The 19757-nt window shown below is 43.8% G+C and overlaps 1 protein-coding gene across 1 annotated transcript in view; it reads left to right on the top strand.

Moving 5' to 3' along the window:
* TP53BP2 (tumor protein p53 binding protein 2) overlaps window positions 1–19757 on the top strand; it is a 62658-nt gene that overhangs the window by 18637 nt on the left and 24264 nt on the right. The window contains exons 2-4 of the mRNA XM_007167234.3: window positions 8490–8637; window positions 13681–13794; window positions 17380–17462. Coding sequence (XP_007167296.2) covers window positions 8490–8637; window positions 13681–13794; window positions 17380–17462 — 345 coding nt within the window. The remainder of the gene's footprint in view (window positions 1–8489; window positions 8638–13680; window positions 13795–17379; window positions 17463–19757) is intronic.

Below are 19757 nucleotides of genomic sequence, written 5' to 3'. Positions count from 1 at the left end.
AAAAAAACCCAAAAAAAACTGCTTCATCAAAATGAAATAAAAACAGCTTCATCTTGATTTTGTTTTATTTTTTAGGTAATTAAATTACATTTTGAAGAATTCTTTTATCTTTTGTAGCACAGTACACTTATGAAACAAAGATGAAAGGAAAGTACCAATATAAAGAGCATGTGTGCCTACTTTTTCTCAGGTTAACATGATAGGTTAGTTTAACCAGCCCTCTGTTTTGACCCTCTTTTCTTTTTTCTTTACATTCTTCTTTTATTTTTTTTTAGTATTCTTTTCCATTATGGCTTATCATAGGGTACTGAATATAGTTCCCTGTGCTGTACATTAGGACCTTGTTGTTTATCCATTCTCAGTGTAATCTTTTGCATCTACTAACCCCAAACTCCCAGTCCATCCCTCCCCCCACCCCGCCACTTGACAACCATATCGTTTTTCTTTTTTGCTCCTTTTCCAAGTAAAGTTAAGAAGAAGAGAATTGATACTTATTGAGAAAATGCCTGTTTCACTTCCTCTATAAAATTTGAAATAGTTACAAATTATCAGTAAAGCCCATAATTGTGGGCAGATTATAATTAAAAGATTTAAAATTATAAGTGATATATAAATGCAAGTGATATTTAACCTTTAAAACTTGGGGACATCCTTAAAGTCTATGAATTTAAAGATGGGTGAAATGAGTTTTAAAGGTTAATTTCAAATGGTGTGATGCCTTTTTGTTCTAATCAGAATTTTCTAGGGGGAAGTGTAGCAATTATAGGTATTATGGCCATCAGGAGCAGCTGGACCCGGTGGGTGGTTCCTCTCCCCCACCCCTTCTCTGGTGTGGATGGGAAGACACTTGCTCTCAGCTGCACATGAACTGTCATACTGTCACGGCTCAAAGCCACCTCTTCCAGCTCTGTCGTTGTCACCGTGCTGTGGTGTCCAATTAAGAAATCTTCAAAATAAAGATAAACTATCTTTGTAACTTAAAAAGTAAAATAATCACTACAACAAAGAAAATAAGTGAGAATGGGACTCTGCTGCTTTGGCCAAGCCTTAGCATAAAGTGTTTGTGGGTTCTCCGGACGCAGATCACCGCTGGGCAGTCTAGGGAGCAGGCAGTGGCTAGAGATACAGATTCAGCATCATCAACATCATTTCCTCTCTTGACTGGATCATTCCATCCGTTAAAGCGTCCTGTAAAAACTCCATGTTGGGGCTTCCTTGGTGGCGCAGTGGTTGGGAGTCTGCCTGCCAATGCAGGGGACGCGGGTTCGAGCCCTGGTCTGGGAGGATCCCGCATGCCGCGGAGCGGCTGGGCCCGTGAGCCACAATTACTGAGCCCGCGTCTGGAGCCTGTGCTCCGCAGCGGGAGGGGCCGCGATAATGAGAGGCCCGTGCAGCGCGATGAAGAGTGGCCCCCACTTGCCACAGCTGGAGAAAAGCCCTCGCACAGAAACGAAAGACCCAAAACAGCCATAAATAAATAAATAAATAAATATTTAAAAAAAAAAATCTTCTAAAAAAAAAAAAAAAAACTCCATGTTGAAATAAAGAAGAAACAAAACACCCCTTTCACTGTGTCTTCTTCCATCTGTGGCTCCGTTTTTTCCGTCTTTCTGTTCTGAGTCTCTGCATCCTTCCCTCCGGCTCTCAGCCTGTCTCAACCAGGCCTTCAACCTCATTCCTCAGACAGCGCTGGTCAAGGCGCCCAGCAGCCTCCATCTTGCCGAGCCTGGGGACCAGTCCTCAGCCCTCATTTCTGAGATCTCTGAGCTTCATCTGAAACACTGTGTTTACTTGGTCTCTGGTACTCCACACTCCTTTGGGTTTCTTTCTGTTTTTTTATGGATGGATCTTTCCCAGTCCTTTGCTGGATCCTTGTTCTCTGTGGGACTTCTGGACGAGACCCCTGACTTGTGGGCCCTTCCCCAGCCTGTTCCTCCTTCCTCAGCTCAGTAAGTCACACTACTCTTAACTCCGTTGCTTAGACACCAGATCCACGTTCACTCTTAATTTCTCTCTACGCTCACATCCCATATTCTGTCCATTAAGCAAGTCTTGTTGGCTCTGCTTCAAAATATAACCCCAGTGCGGCCATCTTTCACTACCTTTGCTGTTACCTGCAGTCTGTGCTACCATTATATCTCATTTTATGTGCTACATTTCCTCTTAATTGGTCTTTCATGCCTGTCCCCCTGTAGTCTACTCATATAGTAGCCAGAGTGATTTTTTAAAAAATGACATAAAAATGACTTCAATACCCTGTTCAGAATCCTCCAATGACTTCTTTTTTTTTTTTTTAAATTGAGATATGATTTACGTACCAGCATTTTGAAGTATCCAATTCAGTGGTTTTTGGTGTGTTTACAAGATGGTACAACCATCACCACTAATTCCAGAGCATTCTCATCCCCCCAAAAAGAAGCCCTGTACCTCTGAGCAGGCACTCCCCCAGCCCTGGCAACCACTAATCTGCTTTTAGTCTCTAATGATTTGCCTCCTGTGGTCTCTTAGATTAAAATCCAAATTCCTTGCTCTGGCCTTTGAACAGTGGCTCTCGAGCTTGTGGTTTCTAGAGCAGCAGTGTCAGCACCACACGGCAGCTCGTTAGAAATGCAGCGTCTCAGTCCCCATCCTAGATCTACTGAATCAGAAACTCTGAAGGTGGGACCTAGCCATCCATAGTTAAAGACCCTCTGTCTGCACCACATCTTGAGGACCAGTGGCCTCTAAGGTCTTGCATCATCTGGCCTCTTTGAATTGATCTCTTATAATCCTTTCCTCTTGCTCTCTCTACAGTGACCTTCCTCTTCCACAAATGTGACAAACTTGATTCCTCCTCAGGGCCTTTTACATTTGCTCTTCCCTCTGCTTGGGATATTCTTTTCCTATATCTTGTGTTCTCATTCTGTTTAGATTGTGGCTCAAGGGCCCTCTCTAACCACACAGAGGTTGAAGTAATTGAGTTTGAGCATGGAGAGGAGGACCAGCTTTTGCTGGCCTGTCTCTACCCTGCTTTATGCCCCAGGAGGTTGACTTCTATAAACCACATGAATGGCCTGCCTTGCCGTCCGACTTCTAGTTGGGTTTGTCCAGTGGGGAGTGGTAGGATGGATGATATAAGAAGGAGGGAGCCAGGTTGGGGTATTTATTCCTCTGGGCTGGCTGTGTCCTCTCCACACAGCGTGCTCTCTCTCCCTCTTGAATTTCGTGCTGTGTGCTGTCATAACTATTTAGTAAGGATGATTTCTACATTAGAACTTAAACCACAAAATAGATGGCCTATAGGGAATTCCCTGGTGGTCCAGTGGTTAGGGCTCAGTGCTCTCACTGCCGAGGCCCCGTGTTTGATCCCTGGTTGGGGAACTAAAATCCCACAAGCTGGGCGGTGTGGCAAAAAGAAAAACACAAAAATAGATGGCCTATATATCTTTCATGAATGAAAAGAATGTTGAAACAGAAGTAGGAAGACGTAGCATGATGTAAGCTTGAAGAAATGAGGAGAGGAAACTAATTTCTGTCAGTGCGTGTAGCTGTGCTTTATACTATCTGCTCTACCATCTGTCAATACCTGAGGGAACACTTACTCTGAAAATAAATCAGAGGTGAATCTGTCAAGTGCAGTAACAGCTACTGGACGTATTCATTCATAAACACATACTTATTGTGTGCTCGTCACAGACCAGGCACAGATCAAGGTGCTGAGGATATTGTATGGAACAGAAAAAACCCTGGACTTCGTGGAGCTTATGTTCTAGCAGGGAAGACAGATATTAAAAGCAAGTGAAATAACTATAATATATGGTATGATGGTCACTGTGCCAAGGAGAGACAGCGGAGAAGTGCGCGTGTGCGCACGCGTGTGTGCACGTGTGAGCACGGTGGTGGGATTTTAGGCAGGATGGCCAGGGAAGGCCTCTCTGGGAAGGCAGTGTTGGAGTATAAAGACCCGGGGAGATGAGGGGGCAGGCCGTGCTGGCACACCGGGAAGAACGTTTGTCGGGGAAGGTCATCAAGAAGGCGTGACCGCAGGTTTGACTTGCAAGCTGGACCCCGGCTTGGAGGCCATGCACCCACTTTCCTGTCCTTGGAATATGCGCTCCGCCTGCCTTCCCCCGAGCCTGAAGCTGCCCAAGGACGCAGCCTGGAGACTGGACCCAATTAAAGCCTCTCCATAAGCTTTTTTTTTTTTTTTTTAATTTATTTATTTAATTTATTTATTTTTGGCTGCATTGGGTCTTCGTTGCTGCTCACGGGCTTTCTTTAGTTGCGGCGAGCGGGGGCTACTCTTCGTTGTGGTGCGCGGGCTTCTCATTGCGGTGGCTTCTCTTGTTGCGGAGCACGGGCTCTAGGCGCGTGGGCTTCAGTAGTTGTGGCACACGGGCTCAGTAGTTGTGGCTCGCGGGCTCTAGAGTGTAGGCTCAGTAGTTGTCGCGCACGGGCTTAGTTGCTCCACGGCATGTGGGATCTTCCCGGACCAGGGCTCGAACCCCTGTCCCCTGCATTGGCAGGCGGATTCTTAGCCGCTGCGCCACCGGGGAAGTCCCCTCCATAAGGTTTTAACATTCTGGTCGGGGGGGTGGTGGTGCAGGGATCCATGGGTTCTGCAGCCCCGAGACAAGTCTCAGAAGCAAGCTCCCTTGCTTACTGAGTGGCCACCCGCCAGTCCGGAGTGGGCTGCCTTTTCCTTCGGTCTCTCCCTGCCCTCCGCGCCTGGGGCCAGTTTCACATTCGACCCCGGGAGCTCCGAGGAGGTTTCGACCCAGCAGCCTTGCAGACAGGAGCAGCCGGTGCACGGGCTCTAGGGGGCGGACAGCAAGGAGGATGCTGGCGGAGCAGAGGGGAGAGAGGGTTAGAAGGAGGTGCGGACTGGAGAGGGGGTGGGGACAGGTGTTGGAGCGGGCAGATCCCAGGTCCACTCACGCAAGCAAAACTCCCTCCCTCCTCTCTCCTCCCCTTCCTGCCCCACCCCTATGTGCTGCTCACCCCCTGCCCCCATTTAGTCACCAGATCTTGTCTTTCTGTTGAATCTATCCTTCTTTCCTCTGTCCTCCTTACCACTGCCTTTATTTAGGTCCTCATTTCGTGCCTGAATTGCTGACTTCTAGCTTGTAGACTGTTGTGAAGATGTTGGCTCTTACTGCGACCCGCAGTAAACACCCGAACTAAATGGCAGCTCTTAGGGAACTTAGGACTCTTATTTTGAAGACAAGGAGGCTGAGATTCAGAGAGGTGACATTACTTTCCTAATAATTATTAACAAGTCTGGGGTTAGAACCCAGATCTCCCACCTGGGAGTCAGCAGCAGGTCACATTGCTGGCCCACCTCCAAGCGCTCAGCATAGCTAGAAAAAGTCACCACAGAGCTGTCTTCATGGGTGACAGCAGGAATAGGGTCCACTCATGTACTCACCATTCATACCAGTGTTAATCCTGTGGATTTTGGGGGAAAAGTTATCTTAGAACACATTGCTCATCATTCTTATTTGTAATCGTACTTTTTTTTTTTTTTGGCCGCACCGTATAACTTAGGGATCTCAGTTCCCCGACCAGGGATTGAACCCGCACCCTTGGCAGTGAAAGCTCGGAGTCCTAACCACTGGACCGCCAGGGAATTCCCTGTAATTGTACTTTTAAATAAATGAAGCTGTTCTTTTCTAGAAAGTAAAAGACCAGATCTCTATTCAAGTTTGGTTACTGTGGTTAAATAGGCATTTCCTAATATTCTTCTGCTATAAAATATTTTTTTGCCATAAGGAACAACTTAAAGAGTAGAGGATGGATAAAGAAGAATAGAATTGCTCCGTGACCCTCTCATTTTAGTAGCCAGTTTAAAGACTCATTTATAAATGAGTCTTTTGCTTCATTTATAAAGAGAAAGTAATATCTGCTCTGCTTATTTGAGGGTTGATGTAAGTTTCTGAGATAATGTGTGTGAAAGGACTCTAAGAAGATGAAGTGTACGAGGTAAGGTGCTGTTGTCTTATATAATAGCCTTTTATTTGTTGATACAGTATGTTTCGTATATATACTGTATATTAAATATTTCTGTAATTTAAGAAATGCCTCTAGGTCTCATATTTACAAAGAAAACAGTTACTATGTTTGAAGTGTTGAACTTCAAAGAAAGTATTGGTGTGGGTAGGGAATACTGAGGAGGAGTACAGTTTAATACTCAAGTGTAAATTATTTATCTCTCTCGTTAAATACACTGTATATGTATCCCGAGCAGCAGCAGGGTGGAAACCTGTGTTCATTTTGTGTAACAGTTTGAAAGTGTTGACTGAGTTGAGGCCTAGAACTCTGTATCTATCTTTATGTAGCACAGTTTATCAGAATGTGAAGAACCTGATAGCAGCGTGAAAGCTTCTGAGCTCATCCTGGCAAATTCTAGTTTTGTTTTTATGTATTTTATTGTTTCAACATTATCCACTTAAACTTTTTTTTCTGGATTACCCTCTAGCTGTAATGAGTACCCTTCTCGTGTTTTCTAGTTTTGGGGGTTACTTTCTATGTTACACATGTTTATGTGAGTTAAAGAGTTTTGGTTGCAGGAAGTGGAGACTTGGCTTACCTTAAGAAATCATGGTTTTAGTGCAGGGAGGAGGTGGGAAGCCCTCGGGGGCTGAGCCCGCTGACCCAGTGGGCCGTTCGTCTTCTCTTGTGCATGTCGTCTTGTCCCCTTACTTGGACCGGATCCTTGAGGCACCCAGTCTGCTGTTTTAGCCAGTTTCCATCATAGTTTCCATGAGGCACTGCCTTCCCCCTCCTTCCCCGCTTTCCCCCGCACCCCTCCAAAACAAAGAAGAGCCTAATGCATCTGTCTGACTTCTGGGGTAATGGGCAGAGAGGTTTAAGCTCCATGGGAAGCTGTGTGGTTGACTGTTGGCAGGTGCTGCAGCTGTCGTGTGATGTCCTTGTGTCAGTGTGATCACCGTGCAGATCCTACTCATTCTGCTTTGTCAGAGCCTTAAAACCCCAATTTCCCCCAGTGTTTGGCATAGTCTCATTAATTATTTTTACAGAATGTATAATGGCCCATCAAGTTTATGTTTCACAGGCTTTGTATTCTCTTTGATTAGAATTATTTTCACAGGATAAATTCTCACAGTGGGATTACGCTTTCAAGTTGTCTGGTTTTTTTGTTTGTTTATTGTTTTGTTTTATCCTGATACACGCTAATCTTCCCGGCATAGGTCCTCACTGAGTGAATGAGCGTGGGAGTGTGCCGACTTGCTTGCATTGCCGCCATCAATTTGTTTGTTGATTCACTCAGTTTCTTCAGTACTGGGAATTAACAATGGTTTTTTTGTTTGGGTTTTTTTTTTGGTTATTTAATAGGTATGAAAACTTGTCTTCCTTTTTTTAATTGTCATGCATTTTTATTTATTTTTTTAAAACTTGAATTCTTTAGTAGCAGTGTCTTTAAGATGCAGTATCAGGCTTCCCTGGTGGCACACTGGTTAAGAATCCGCCTGCCAGTGCAGGGGACACGGGTTTGAGCCCTGGCCCGGGAAGATCCCACATGCCGCGGAGCAACTAAGCCCGTGCGCCACAACTACTGAGCCTGAGCTCTAGAGCCCACAAGGCACAACTACTGAGCCCACGTGCCACAACTACTGAAGCCCGTGCGCCTAGAGCCCATGCTCCGCAACAAGAGAAGCCACAACAATGAGAAAAGCCCGTGCACCACAACGAAGAGTAGCCCCCGCTCACTGCAACTAGCGAAAGCCCATGCACAGCAACGAAGACCCCAAAATAAATAAATAAATAAATTCATATAAATAAATAAAACTCAATAGCAGTCTTTCTCCCAGTAAAAGTAGATACTGCATCTTTTCTTTTTTATAAAAAAAGACATCCCCACCCTCAGAAGCAACACATGTTTTGTTCCTGTGTATCCTTCCCAAAAGAGGCTTTGCATAAATGTGTGTGTGTGTGTGTGTGTGTGTGTGTGTGTGTGAGTGAGATCATCATCCCCTGATCATCTTCACAGGATTGATAAGATCTATTTGTAGTGTGGGTCTGGCACGTCATACTAAGAACTACATAAGTATTTGGTAAACAAATAACATGAATAAAATGTCAGAGGAAGATTTTTTTTTTTGGCCGTACCACATGGCATGTGGGATCCCTGACCAGGCATTGAACCCACGTCCCCTGCATTGGAAGCACGTAGTCTTAACCACTTGAGTGCCAGGGAATTCCCAGAGGAAAATTTAATACGACCTTTTGTGTGCACTGATTTATTTGACTGTGCTCCGGGGATCCCCAAGAGCTCTGCAGGCGCTGCCAGGAGAGGGGGGCGGGCCGGTGTCCATCGGCCGAGCTCCAGGTCCCTCCCTTCCTCAGGCCAGGGAACAGGCAGACGGTCCTGTTGTGCATTTGCACTTCGACTGAGACCATCTGGGGAAAGGAATCCGAGGTGAGTAGAAAGTGACCAGCACCTGTGTAGACAGTACTGATAACTGTTGCGTTTCTCCTTTTGTTTCCAGATGTTTCTCACCGTGTACCTCAGCAACAACGAGCAGCACTTCACGGAAGTCCCAGTTACTCCGGAAACCGTCTGCAGAGATGTGGTGGATCTCTGCAAGGAGCCTGGCGAGAGCGATTGCCACCTGGCTGAAGTGTGGTGCGGCTCCGGTATGCCTGCTTCGGTCGTGCCATCTTTCATCATCATCGGTTTTAGACGAGGCGCTGTGTGCCGCACGCGTGTATCCGCGGAGAAACTGCAGAATAGGGTGCCCATCAGAGATAGTGTTCTCAGTCCAGTTCCGTTGCGACCTACAAAGTCTTTCTGCTGTTTTCTTTTTCTGCAAGACACCGTAGACACTACAATATAAAAGGTCAAAAGATAGGCAGCTGATACACAGGGTGGAAGCTTCTGGGGTGTTACGGTAAAATGTATAGTGCTCACAAGTGTTTCTTGTATGCTTAAGCTGCACTTAGTTAGGAATTTGAGGCGTCCTGATTGTTTTGCCCTCTCTGAGGTTTTGTAGGTTTTTCGGGAAAGCTCTTTGGTGTTGAGTTACTGTGGTGGCAGGAGACATAGGCATTGTTTTAAGCCTTGACATCAACCCCCTTACTTAGTTCTTTGGAGCCCTGAAATGGGACAGCCTGGTTTCTTTTTGGCCCCTTAGGAGTTTGTAGATGCGGGAATAATTTTTCATGATTTCTGCTTTGTTTCTGTGCAGCCTGGGTGAGCTCCCACTGTTTCCTTTTTCTGCCCTGGGGGTGCAGTGTCCCAGCACACGTTTCCCACTGTGTTCATTGCATTCACACCGTTCACGGTATGTGACTCCAGCCGAGCGCCCACTGCTTGCCAGGCGAGTCCTCTTATTCATCTTCCGTTGACTTCCCTACAGCTGGGTGGTCAGGAAGGTCTTCTGCACTCTCCCCGAATTGCTTACTTCACATAGGAGCTAGATTAGACCATTCCCATAAAGAATCCCAAGTGATCCTTTTTCAATAAAAATCTGATACTTCGACTTTCCTGTTTAAACTCTTTGATGGCTTTCTCTTCTACTTAGAATAAAATCCAGCGTCTTGATCTGAGATTGTGAGGTCTTTGATGTCATCTGGTACCATTTTACTCCTTGCCTGCCTCCTGCAGCTTTTTTATATTCCTGGATAAACGACGCTCTTTCCCGCCTCAGAGCCAGTGGCACCAGCTGTTCCCACTTTCTCTGTTGCTCTCCCTCCAGATTTTGTCATTGCCGGTTCCTTCTGGTCACTTGGATTGCAGCTAAAACACTGCCTCCTCAGAGATGCTTCTCCCGAGCTTCCTACGCAAGCAGGCATGAGGTTCTCTGTTACACAGTTCCATCCTGATTTGATCCTCTGCGTGAGATGTGTCTGTCTGTTTTCTTGTGTTTATTAGTTTATTGCCTCTTTAATCCCCGTGGCCTCACACACACGCACAAGAATGTAAACTCCCTAAGAGCAGAGACCTGCTCGTCTTGTTCCTGGCTGCACCCCAGCTCAGAGGGAGTGCTCCATAAATATTTACTGAATGAATAAATGAGCCTCTAGTCGCTCTGGTGGCCTCCTTGCATTCTGCAAATTACTTTCCCGAGATGATTGAAACCACGCATTGTGAGCTTCCTCAGTTTCCTGCCTCTGTACTTACCTCAGGTTTCTTCTCTGCATATGTGCCTACCCTTCTGGCTGATTTTCTTAGAGTAAGAAGTGTTCTTTCTCTTTGCCAAGGCTCACTCTCTGAGTTGAAACTTTTTTTTTTTCTGGGAGCCTGGCATAGTCTCCTTGTTTTTGATTATTGCTGGAATTCTTTCATTTATTTTAAATTTATTTATTTATTTATTTATGGCTGCGTTGGGTCTTCGTTGCTGCGCTCAGGCTTTCTCTAGTTGCGGTGAGCGGGGGCTACTCTTCATTGCGGTGCGCGGGCTTCTTGTTGCGGTGGCTTCTCTTGTGGAGCACGGGCTCTAGGCACGTGGGCTTCAGTAGTTGTGGCACACGGGCTCAGTAGTTGTGGCTCGCAGGCTCTAGAGCGCAGGCTTAGTTGTGGCGCACAGTGTCACAATTGTGACACAACTGTGGCGCACAGTTGCTCCGCGGCATGTGGGATCTTCCCGGACCAGAGCTCAAACCCATGTCCCCTGCATTGGCAGGTGGATTCTTAACCACTGCGCCACCAGGGAAATCCCGTGAATTTTTTAAAAATTATGTATTTATTTATTTATTTATTTGGTTGCGCCTATCTTAGTTGCAGCAGGCAGACTCCTTAGTTGCAGCATGTCGGCTCCTTAGTTGTGGCTCGCCAGCTCCTTAGTTGTGCCACGTGAATTCTTAGTTGCGGCATGCATGTGGGATCTAGTTCTCTGACCAGGTATTGAACCCGGGCCCCCTGCGTTGGGAGTGCGGAGTCTTATCCACTGCACCACCAGTGAAGTCCCCCACAAATTTTTTTTAAGTGTCTTATTGAACATCTGTTTTTTTCCTTACTGATGTGAAATGTCACTTTGAATTCTTGTTATATCTCATATGAAGTTATGTTTCTATAAGCTTTAGTCAGTTACTTTTATTGTTTTCTTCTAGTTTTATGATAGGACCAAATAGTTTTAATTACTATAGTTTTATAAAAGGTTTGGTATTGTAAGGCAAGTGCTTATTTCATTGTTATCCTGTAGTATTCTTGTGTATTTTCTTTTTCAGATGTGTTTTAGAATTACCTTGAAATGTTCCATGAAAAATCCTTTGGGGCTTTTGATTGCTTACAGTGAATTCATAATTCATTTGAGGGTTGTTTGTATGGTGTGATTAAGATCAAGGTCTTAGGTATCAAAATCCTGTCTCTTTCATTTACCAGCTTTATAACTTCAGACAAGGTACTCAATCTCGGTAGTCCTCAAGTGTTTTCCCTGCAGAATTGGGATAATAATTGAATCTATTGCATAGGATTGTGTGAGGATCCCAGGAGCTGACATTTGAAGGGGGTTTAGCAGAGCCCCTGTTAGCATAACATTTAATGTTAGCTCTCAGCAAGTAATAGCTGTTATGTTTTCAACTCCCCCTTTTTTGTTGTAAATTGTTCAAGGTGCCCCATTTTAAAAATAGTACATTTGGACTTCCCTGGTGGCACAGTGGTTAAGAATCCACCTGCCAGTGCAGGGGACACGGGTTTGAGCCCTGGTCTGGGAAGATCCCACATGCCATGGAGCAGCTAAGCCCGTGCGCCACAACTACTGAGCCAGCACTCTAGAGCCCATGAGCCACAACTACTGAGCCCGTGTGCCACAACAACTGAAGCCCGCGTGCCTAGAGCCTTTGCTCCGCAACAAGAGAAGCCACCGCAATGAGAAGCTTGCGCACCGCAATGAAGGGTAGACCTCACTCGCTGCAACTCGAGAAAGCCCATGCACAGCAACAAAGACCCAGCGCAGCCAAAAATAAATAAATGAATAAATAAAATTAAAAAAATAAAAATAGTAAATTTGTTGCTTCCACTTCGTTAGCTTCTCAAGTTTCCCATTTCCTTTAACTGACAGTCTTTTAAAATATGTAGCTTTTATCTGCCATCTCCATTTCCTTACTCCGCACTCATTTGTTTGCTAAGAGAACATTTCTTGGATTCCTATAATGTACTAGAAACTGTGCTTGATTGTGAGGAATAGAGAGATGAAAGTGTCCTGCCCTCAAGTAAAAGCAGGAATCAGCAGACCTTTATCATACCGTGCGATGACTGCAGGAATAGATGGATGTGCTCATCTGCAGAAGGAGAAAAGGGTGCCGGGGACAGTTCTCAATGCTAAGAATGGCTTGTTCAAAGTCACATAGGCACGGATGCCAGGACAAGGGGATTGGTGTGGTCAGAGCATGGGGTGAATAGGTGGCTTTGAAGTGTATTTCAGCGTGTGCTGGTCTAAGCCTGATTTTTTGTTGTCATAGGCCATCAGGACCTTAGCTCCTAGACCTTGTAAGACGGTCCAACCCAGCGTGGACTGGAGTTACTTCACTTCCTTTGAATTCCCTCTTTGCTTCTGGAACCTGGGGATTTCACTTCTTTTGAAATAAAGTGTGTGTGTGTGTGTGTGTGTGTGTGTGTGTGGTTTTGTTTTTTTTGTGAGGAGGTGGAGGGTCTGCTGAGGATTTCTTTTGGGAGGGTGTCTACTCAGCTATGGGTGTTTCCTTTTGGCGGGGGGGGGGGGGTCTTAGTTAGAATTTCCCCGGTTTAGAGGAGAGGGGTATCTGTGTCAACTCAGTACGTCAAGAACCAGAGCTGTACTTCGTTGCACCCGAGCAGATTAAGTTCAGGGGTTCACAGAATTGGCTGCTGAACCCTTGGCTGCTCCGTTCTCTGCCCGTGTTGTTTATTTAAGGTACTCAGATAGTGTCTTTGATTACTGACAAGTGCATTGAGTTTTCTTAGGCTGTTTCAACTTTCTTATATTAAAAATTATATCGATGTTACCGAAGTTCTTTGGTTTTAAACAGTTGCATCTTCAGACAGTATATTTAGTTTTTATATCCAGATCCCTTAAGATTGGAAGATTTTTTGAGGGGAGCTTAAGATATCTGGTTTCTCCTAAAGTTCCCATTTATTAGGGTATTTAGCTATGCCCTTCTTTTTGTCTCTAGAAGAGTTCTGACAACTGGCAGTCTCACTGGAAGAAGGGCCGAAGAAGCATATTTTCAGGGCAGTAAAGAGGCTTTTGTTTGGAAATGCATGTGTCTGATTTTTTTTTTAACGTAGTTTATAAAATTGTAATAAAAAAAAAATCCGATAGACAGACTACACGATTTAGAAAGCTGTTTTTTAATGTTTCATTTGTACACTTAGAGAATCATAGAACCATTAGAGTTAGAAGGGGCCTCAGAGACTGTCCTATGGAATAGATGACAGGAGCTTTGGAACCCGCAGAGCTTCCCAGCATGCCTGTGGCTAGTGAGGGGCCCCTGAATTAGACTCCTGAGCTCCTGCTAGCGGCCCGGATCCAGTCCTCCCCCCTGTACTCCACCCACGTTTGACCCTGATTATATGGGTGGAAAGTTGGTGATGCTTCATTTTCTAAGGGTTCTTTTAAAAAAAAAAAAAAAGATGTAAGATGCTAAGTAATTTCTGCATTCATAATGCATAATTTGCATGAAGGACAGTAAATGATATGTTCATCTTTCTTTTTACCTGCAGATAACATGATTTGTACCTCATTTATTCGTTTCTTTTAGAACGTCCAGTTGCCGATAGTGAACGAATGTTTGATGTCCTGCAACGGTTTGGAAGTCAGAGGAGTGAAGTTCGGTTCTTCCTTCGCCATGAACGCCCCCCTGGCAGGGACGTTGGTAGGTAGCATCCTATCAGTCATAACAAAGATCTGAAGTTTTATTTCATGCTCGGGTGTAGCACGTGATCAGGAGCCAGGTAATTTGGGGAGTAAGTGAGAGGTAAGGAAGTGGGAACAGCGAGGATAGACGGCTCTTCTAAGCCCTGACTGGGGGCTGGGGAGAAAGGGATGTGGTTCTGTTTGTTCTGTTTTCTTGGAAGATGGGAAAAGTTTGATGACAGTTTTTAATGTGGGCGGGAAGGAAAGAGTCAGTAGAGCAGCGGGTTGAAATACAAGAAGGAGGGAATGCTCGATGGGCAAGTCAGCCAGTGGGAGGTGATGGGGGGGAAGGGTCTCTCTTCCATTATTTATTTATTTATTTTATTTATTTTTTTATTCTTAAAATTTATTTTTAACATCTTTATTGGAGTATAACTGCTCTGCAATGGTGTGTTAGTTTCTGCTTTATAACAAAGTGAATCAGCTATACATATACATATATCCCCATATCTCCTCCCTCTTGCGTCTCCCTCCCATCCTCCCTATCCCACCCCTCTAGGTGGTCACAAAGCACTGAGCTGATCTCCCTGTGCTATGCAGCTGCTTCCCACTAGCTAGCTATTTTACATTTGGTAGTGTGTATATGTCCATGCCACTCTCATTTTGTCCCAGCTTCCCCTTCCCTGCCCCCCCGCCGTGTCCTTAAGTCCGTTCTCTAAGTCTGCGTCTTTATTCTCTCTTCCATTTTAACTGGGTGGAAGGGAAACTTTGCAGAGGCAGGTAAATGTGTGCTCCCTATTGGAGCAGTGGGAGGGGCTTCTCATCTGAGAACATTTGTTTTCTCTGAGATAGGAGGCACAGCCATCTGAAAGTGATGGTTGGAGCCATGGTGGAGAACAGGAGAGAGTGCTGCTAGGGGACCAGGGTCCCCTGGAGGCCAGTTGAGACTAGAGACCAGGAGACCATGGGTGGTTTTTCCCCAGTGATGCTCTGCAGCCCAGGAGGTTGTAAGAGGAGATGGTTGGATTGACCCAAGATTGGGGCTTGGCCAGACCAGTTCAGTGGAGTCAGTGGGACAGGGAAGAAGAGGATGTTGGTGAGATGGCATCTAAGCTGGGTGGGGATGAAGTGAAGGCAGAGGGGCTGCAGGGCAAGAGCAGACCAGTGCTAAGAAACTGCAAGTCTCAGATTCATGCACAAGTGCAGTGAGAGGAAATTATGGTCAAAAAGTAGAAAGTGTGAATTTAAGATTTCAGGGGTAGAGCACTTCAGGTGACGTGCTCCTGCACCAGGCCATGAAATGATCCTGAATTAGAGAGGAGGCAGGAAGCCACGGATCTGAGAGGTGAGCTTTTGGATGGTGAGGTCATCCAGAATGAAGGCAGGACTTGGAGTGGGGAGAACAGGGTGTCAGGTGGTCACATCTGCGGTGACTGAGGGTTGTGACCAGAGTTTATAGATGACAATGAGGAGAGGGTAGAAGGTAATACGTGAAGGTGGAGAAATAGTGGGCTGAAAGCAGCCCTAGACATCAGGACACAGCCATCCCTGTGACCCTGGAGGTCTCATAGGACGTGGGAGAACAGGCAGTTTCAGGTCTGAGATCTGTGGGGAAGCTTTGTTCTCAGTGGGAAGCCGCTGGTCGGAGCAGGATTACTAGGTGTTTCTAAAAATGTTGGAACTTTTAAAATGGGAGGTTTGTGACTTCAGTGTATATAATTCTTGGGAGTAAGACTGTCGGTAACAGAGGCTAATTATTAGATGTCACAGAATCTCAGTTTTATTCCTTTAGTACAAATGTCCACATGGTACCCAGCAATTAGACATTCAGACCGTGGGGGACCCCAGAATTGACTTAGTCTGGCCTCTTACTGTACAGATGAGAAAGGCTGATACTCAGGGGTTAAATGACTTGTCAGAGGCCACGTCCCTAGAGGCAGAGCCAGGAGTGGAACCTGAGTCACCTCAGCCCGGCTGGCTCACAGGCCTTTCAATGTCTCTGGTGTCTGTAATTTTATTTTAAATAAGCATGCATTTTTTTTTTTTTCCCTAAAGCAGCCTTTTTTTTTGTGGTTTTAAGTTGGCATCTGCATCTTATTTTTATTTTGTTCTTTATTTACATTACTGCGTACATCTTCTTTTAGTAAATTAGATGAATTTTCCCCGTTCATCTACTAGTTCAAATATCTTTCTCTATCGTACCGGGTAAATTATTAAACAGCCTCTCAGTAGTGCAGTACGCAGTTTCAGTGTGTCTGTAATGTGAGAAATATAATCTGAAGATAAGGACGCTGTTTTCACATTGTCGCAAAACACCAGTGCCACATAGTGTCTAAACTGGAATAAAACAGGATTGCTGTTCAGTGTCAGCCTTTGTGGTGTAGACTTCTAGATTACAGATTAGGAGACTGTTACTGTATTCTTTTTCCAGTTTAACTAGGACCTGTGACCCAGAATGTATATGACATTAATTTGAAAGCCCTTGCTTTTTACTCTGATTATGTAACTGAACATGCCAAGGAGAAACTGGTGGAGTGCTCTTTCTTTGAGGCAGCAAAGAAAGCAGTTATTCCTAAATGATAGATTTTTTTTTTCTTCTATAGAAATATTGTCACAGGTTACCTGAGCTATTTTGTCAGAGAATTGAACAGTATTTAAAAGTAAAGCTAACTCATTGGAGTTAGATATAAGCGTGGTACGTGGCCCTGAGGATAGACATATTTATTTACTGGAAATTTGTGCTAAGCTTCCAGGCAGGTACAATAGAGATTTGATTCAAAAGAAATTTTAATCTAAAACCTCTTGGGAGATAATTTAATAAATTGTCTAACTTCTGGGAAGTACAGGTCGAAGCTTAATTTCACGTATTTAAGAAATTCTCTTTGATATTGTTTCTTATAATTTATCAGTTTAAGACTGTTTTCCCTTCATGATGCTTTAAGTGGTACTGAGAGACCCATATATTTGGGCTTGAAAAATTCTTTTTAGCCAAAAAAGCAGAATGCACAGTGTTTTCCAATTAGTACTTTCCCAAGCTAAGAAAGTGGAAATTTTTTTACTTAAATAAATGGGCAAGTACTTGATAATACTTCGGAATTACCGCAAAATGACCAAATGTTCGAAATGCCACTTGTTCTGTTTTCAGTTGCTTCCTTCCCGTGTAAGGTACAAACTCTTTAACGAGTACAAGGATGGGTTCATTTAATTTTCACTTCTATTTCTTTCAATGAAACTATTCCCAATTTCACTGCTGAGTAACTAAATAGAGAACTGGGAGGAGCCACTTAAGCAAACGGTGTGAATGACCCGTAATCAGAAGTACATTTATTTTCTTAACTTTGCCTCCTGTGGTATCTGACGCATGGGAATGGTTAGCATGTGACATTTTCTAGTACTGACTATTTATTCACCGTTCCAAGTAAGGTTTTCCAGAACAGGCTGAATTACGAGACCTTAATAACTTCATTGCTACTAGAAAGCATTTTAAGTATATTTTCAACTTAAAATATCAGAGAGCATTAACAACAGAACTGAGAAATGAACTGGGACTTAAAATATCTGTCAACTCTAGTGTTAATGCCTGCTTTCTCAATTTTGTGCTTAGTGAGCGGACCAAGGTCTCAGGATCCAAGTTTAAAAAGAAATGGTGTAAAAGTTCCGGGTGAACATCGAAGAAAGGAGAATGGCGTAAGTGATCATTGTTACCCATGCCGTGTATGGACCACAGTGATACTGCTTTTTTAACCTTTAAATCTCATTCACTGTTACTTCTTTTTTCAGTGGGTTATTAAGGATGGCCCTCTTTAAAAGGCTTACTTTAAATTTATTTCTTCAAAACAATTAATTTTAATGATCTCCACGTGGCTGTCAAAAGAATTCAAATGCTGAATATACCATAAATTCAGAACAAAACAAATGTTGAGCAGGTTTGAGGAAGTATCTGTTTTTTTGGTGATTTTATTTGTTGCCGTCATCGTTTTTAGCGATTAATGATATATTAATGCTCTTGCTACTGCGTATGAATTTTAGCAGGTATCTTTGGGATTCCTTGTAGGCATTTTCTTTTCAGAGCTTAGAATTTTTAATAATGTTAAGGATTAGCTAAATTACCTCTCTCCAACCTACATTTGCTTCTACTCTGCCTTTCCCCAAATTCTTTGTTTTTCCCCCCCAAATTCTTCCTGTTTCTCTTCTCTGATCTCATATTTATCTTACAGTGAAGAAAGGTTGATATGACGATAACAAAAATGGTCTCAACCATTAACAGGATTTCAGTGCATCTTGACACAATGTATCTTTCCCTATCACTGGGTTTTTTATTTTTTATTTATTTTTTCGGTAACGCAGCATGCGGGGTCGTAGTTCCCCGACCAAGGATCGAACGAACCCATGCCCCCTGCACTGGAAACGCAGAGTCTTAACCACTGGACTGCCAGGGAAGTCCCATCACTGGGTTTTTAAAAAACATCTTGATAGAAGTATAATTGTCATATAATAAACTGCACGTATTTCAGGTATACAATTTGATAAGTTTTGACATATGTGTACACCTGTGAAGCCATTACCATAATCAAGATAATGAACATATCCATCACCCCCCACCCCCAAAGTTTCCTTATGTCCTTTTGTAATCCTTTCCTTCTTGCTTCCCTCCCCATCCTCAGAACTGCTAGCAAGTCTCCTTTCTGTCACTACAAATTAGTTATATTTTCTAGAATCTAGGATAAATGGAGCCATCCAGTCTGTACTCTTTTTGTCTGAATTTACTCAGGATAATTATTTTGAGATTCATCCATTTTGCTGTGTGTATCAGTAGTGATTCCTTTTTATTGCTGAGAGATACTTCATTGTCTGGTTGCACCACTCCTTATCCATTCATCTGTTGATGGACATTTGGGTTGTTTCCAGTTACAGCATATCAAGCTACAATGAATATTTGGGTACACATCTTTGTATGGACATATACTTTTATTTCTCTTGAGTGAATACTTAGGAGTGGAATGGTTGGGTCATTTGGTAGATGTATGTTAACTTTTTTTAACATCTTTATTGGAGTATAATTGCTTTACAATGGTGTGTTGTATGTTAACTTTTAAAAAGCTGCCAGGGCTTCCCTGGTGGCGCAGTGGTTGAGAATCCGCCTGCCAATGCAGGGGACACGGGTTCAAGCCCTGGTCTGGGAAGATCCCACGTGCTGCGGAGCAACTAGGCCCGTGAGCCACGATTACTGAGCCTGCGCGTCTGGAGCCTGTGCTCCGCAACAAGAGAGGCCGCGATAGTGAGAGGCCCGCGCACCGCGATGAAGAGTGGCCCCCGCTTGCTGCAACTAGAGAAAGCCCTCGCACAGAAACGAAGACCCAACACAGCCATAAATAAATAAATAAAAAATTAAAAAAAAAAAAAAAGCTGCCAGAGTGTTTTCCAAAGTGATTGTTTTATTTTACATTCCCCACCAGAGAGTTCTAGTTTTTCCACATCCTTGCCAACATTTGGTATGGTCAGTCTTTTTCATTTTGGCTGTCTAATAGGTGCGTAGTGGTATTACATTGTGGTTTTAATTTGTATTTCTCTAATGTCTGATGATGTTGGGCATCTATCATGTGCTTATTTGCCATTTGTGTATTGTCTTTGGTGAAGTATTTGTTCACCTCTTTTGCTTAATTTTTTCTTTATTGGGTTGTTTACTTTCTTATTACTGAGTTTAGGCTTCTTTATATATTCTGGATCGAAGTTTTTTATTAGATAGATGATTTGCAAATATTTTTCCCAGTCTGTGACTTGGTCTTAATTTTAATACAGTATAATTGATCAGTTTAGAAGTTTTGTAGTTTTAGATTTTACATCTAAGTTTATGATCCATTTTGCGGTAACATTTGCATATGGTGTGAGTTAAAGTTCATTTTGTTTTTCATATATGGATAGCAGTTGTACAAGCAGTATTTGTTGAAAACACTAAACTTTCTCCACTCGATTGTCTTTTTT

The sequence above is a fragment of the Balaenoptera acutorostrata genome, chromosome 1 (assembly GCF_949987535.1).
Source record: "Balaenoptera acutorostrata chromosome 1, mBalAcu1.1, whole genome shotgun sequence".
Classification (NCBI taxonomy): Eukaryota; Metazoa; Chordata; class Mammalia; order Artiodactyla; family Balaenopteridae; genus Balaenoptera; species Balaenoptera acutorostrata.
This window is presented reverse-complemented; position numbering and strand designations above follow the sequence as displayed.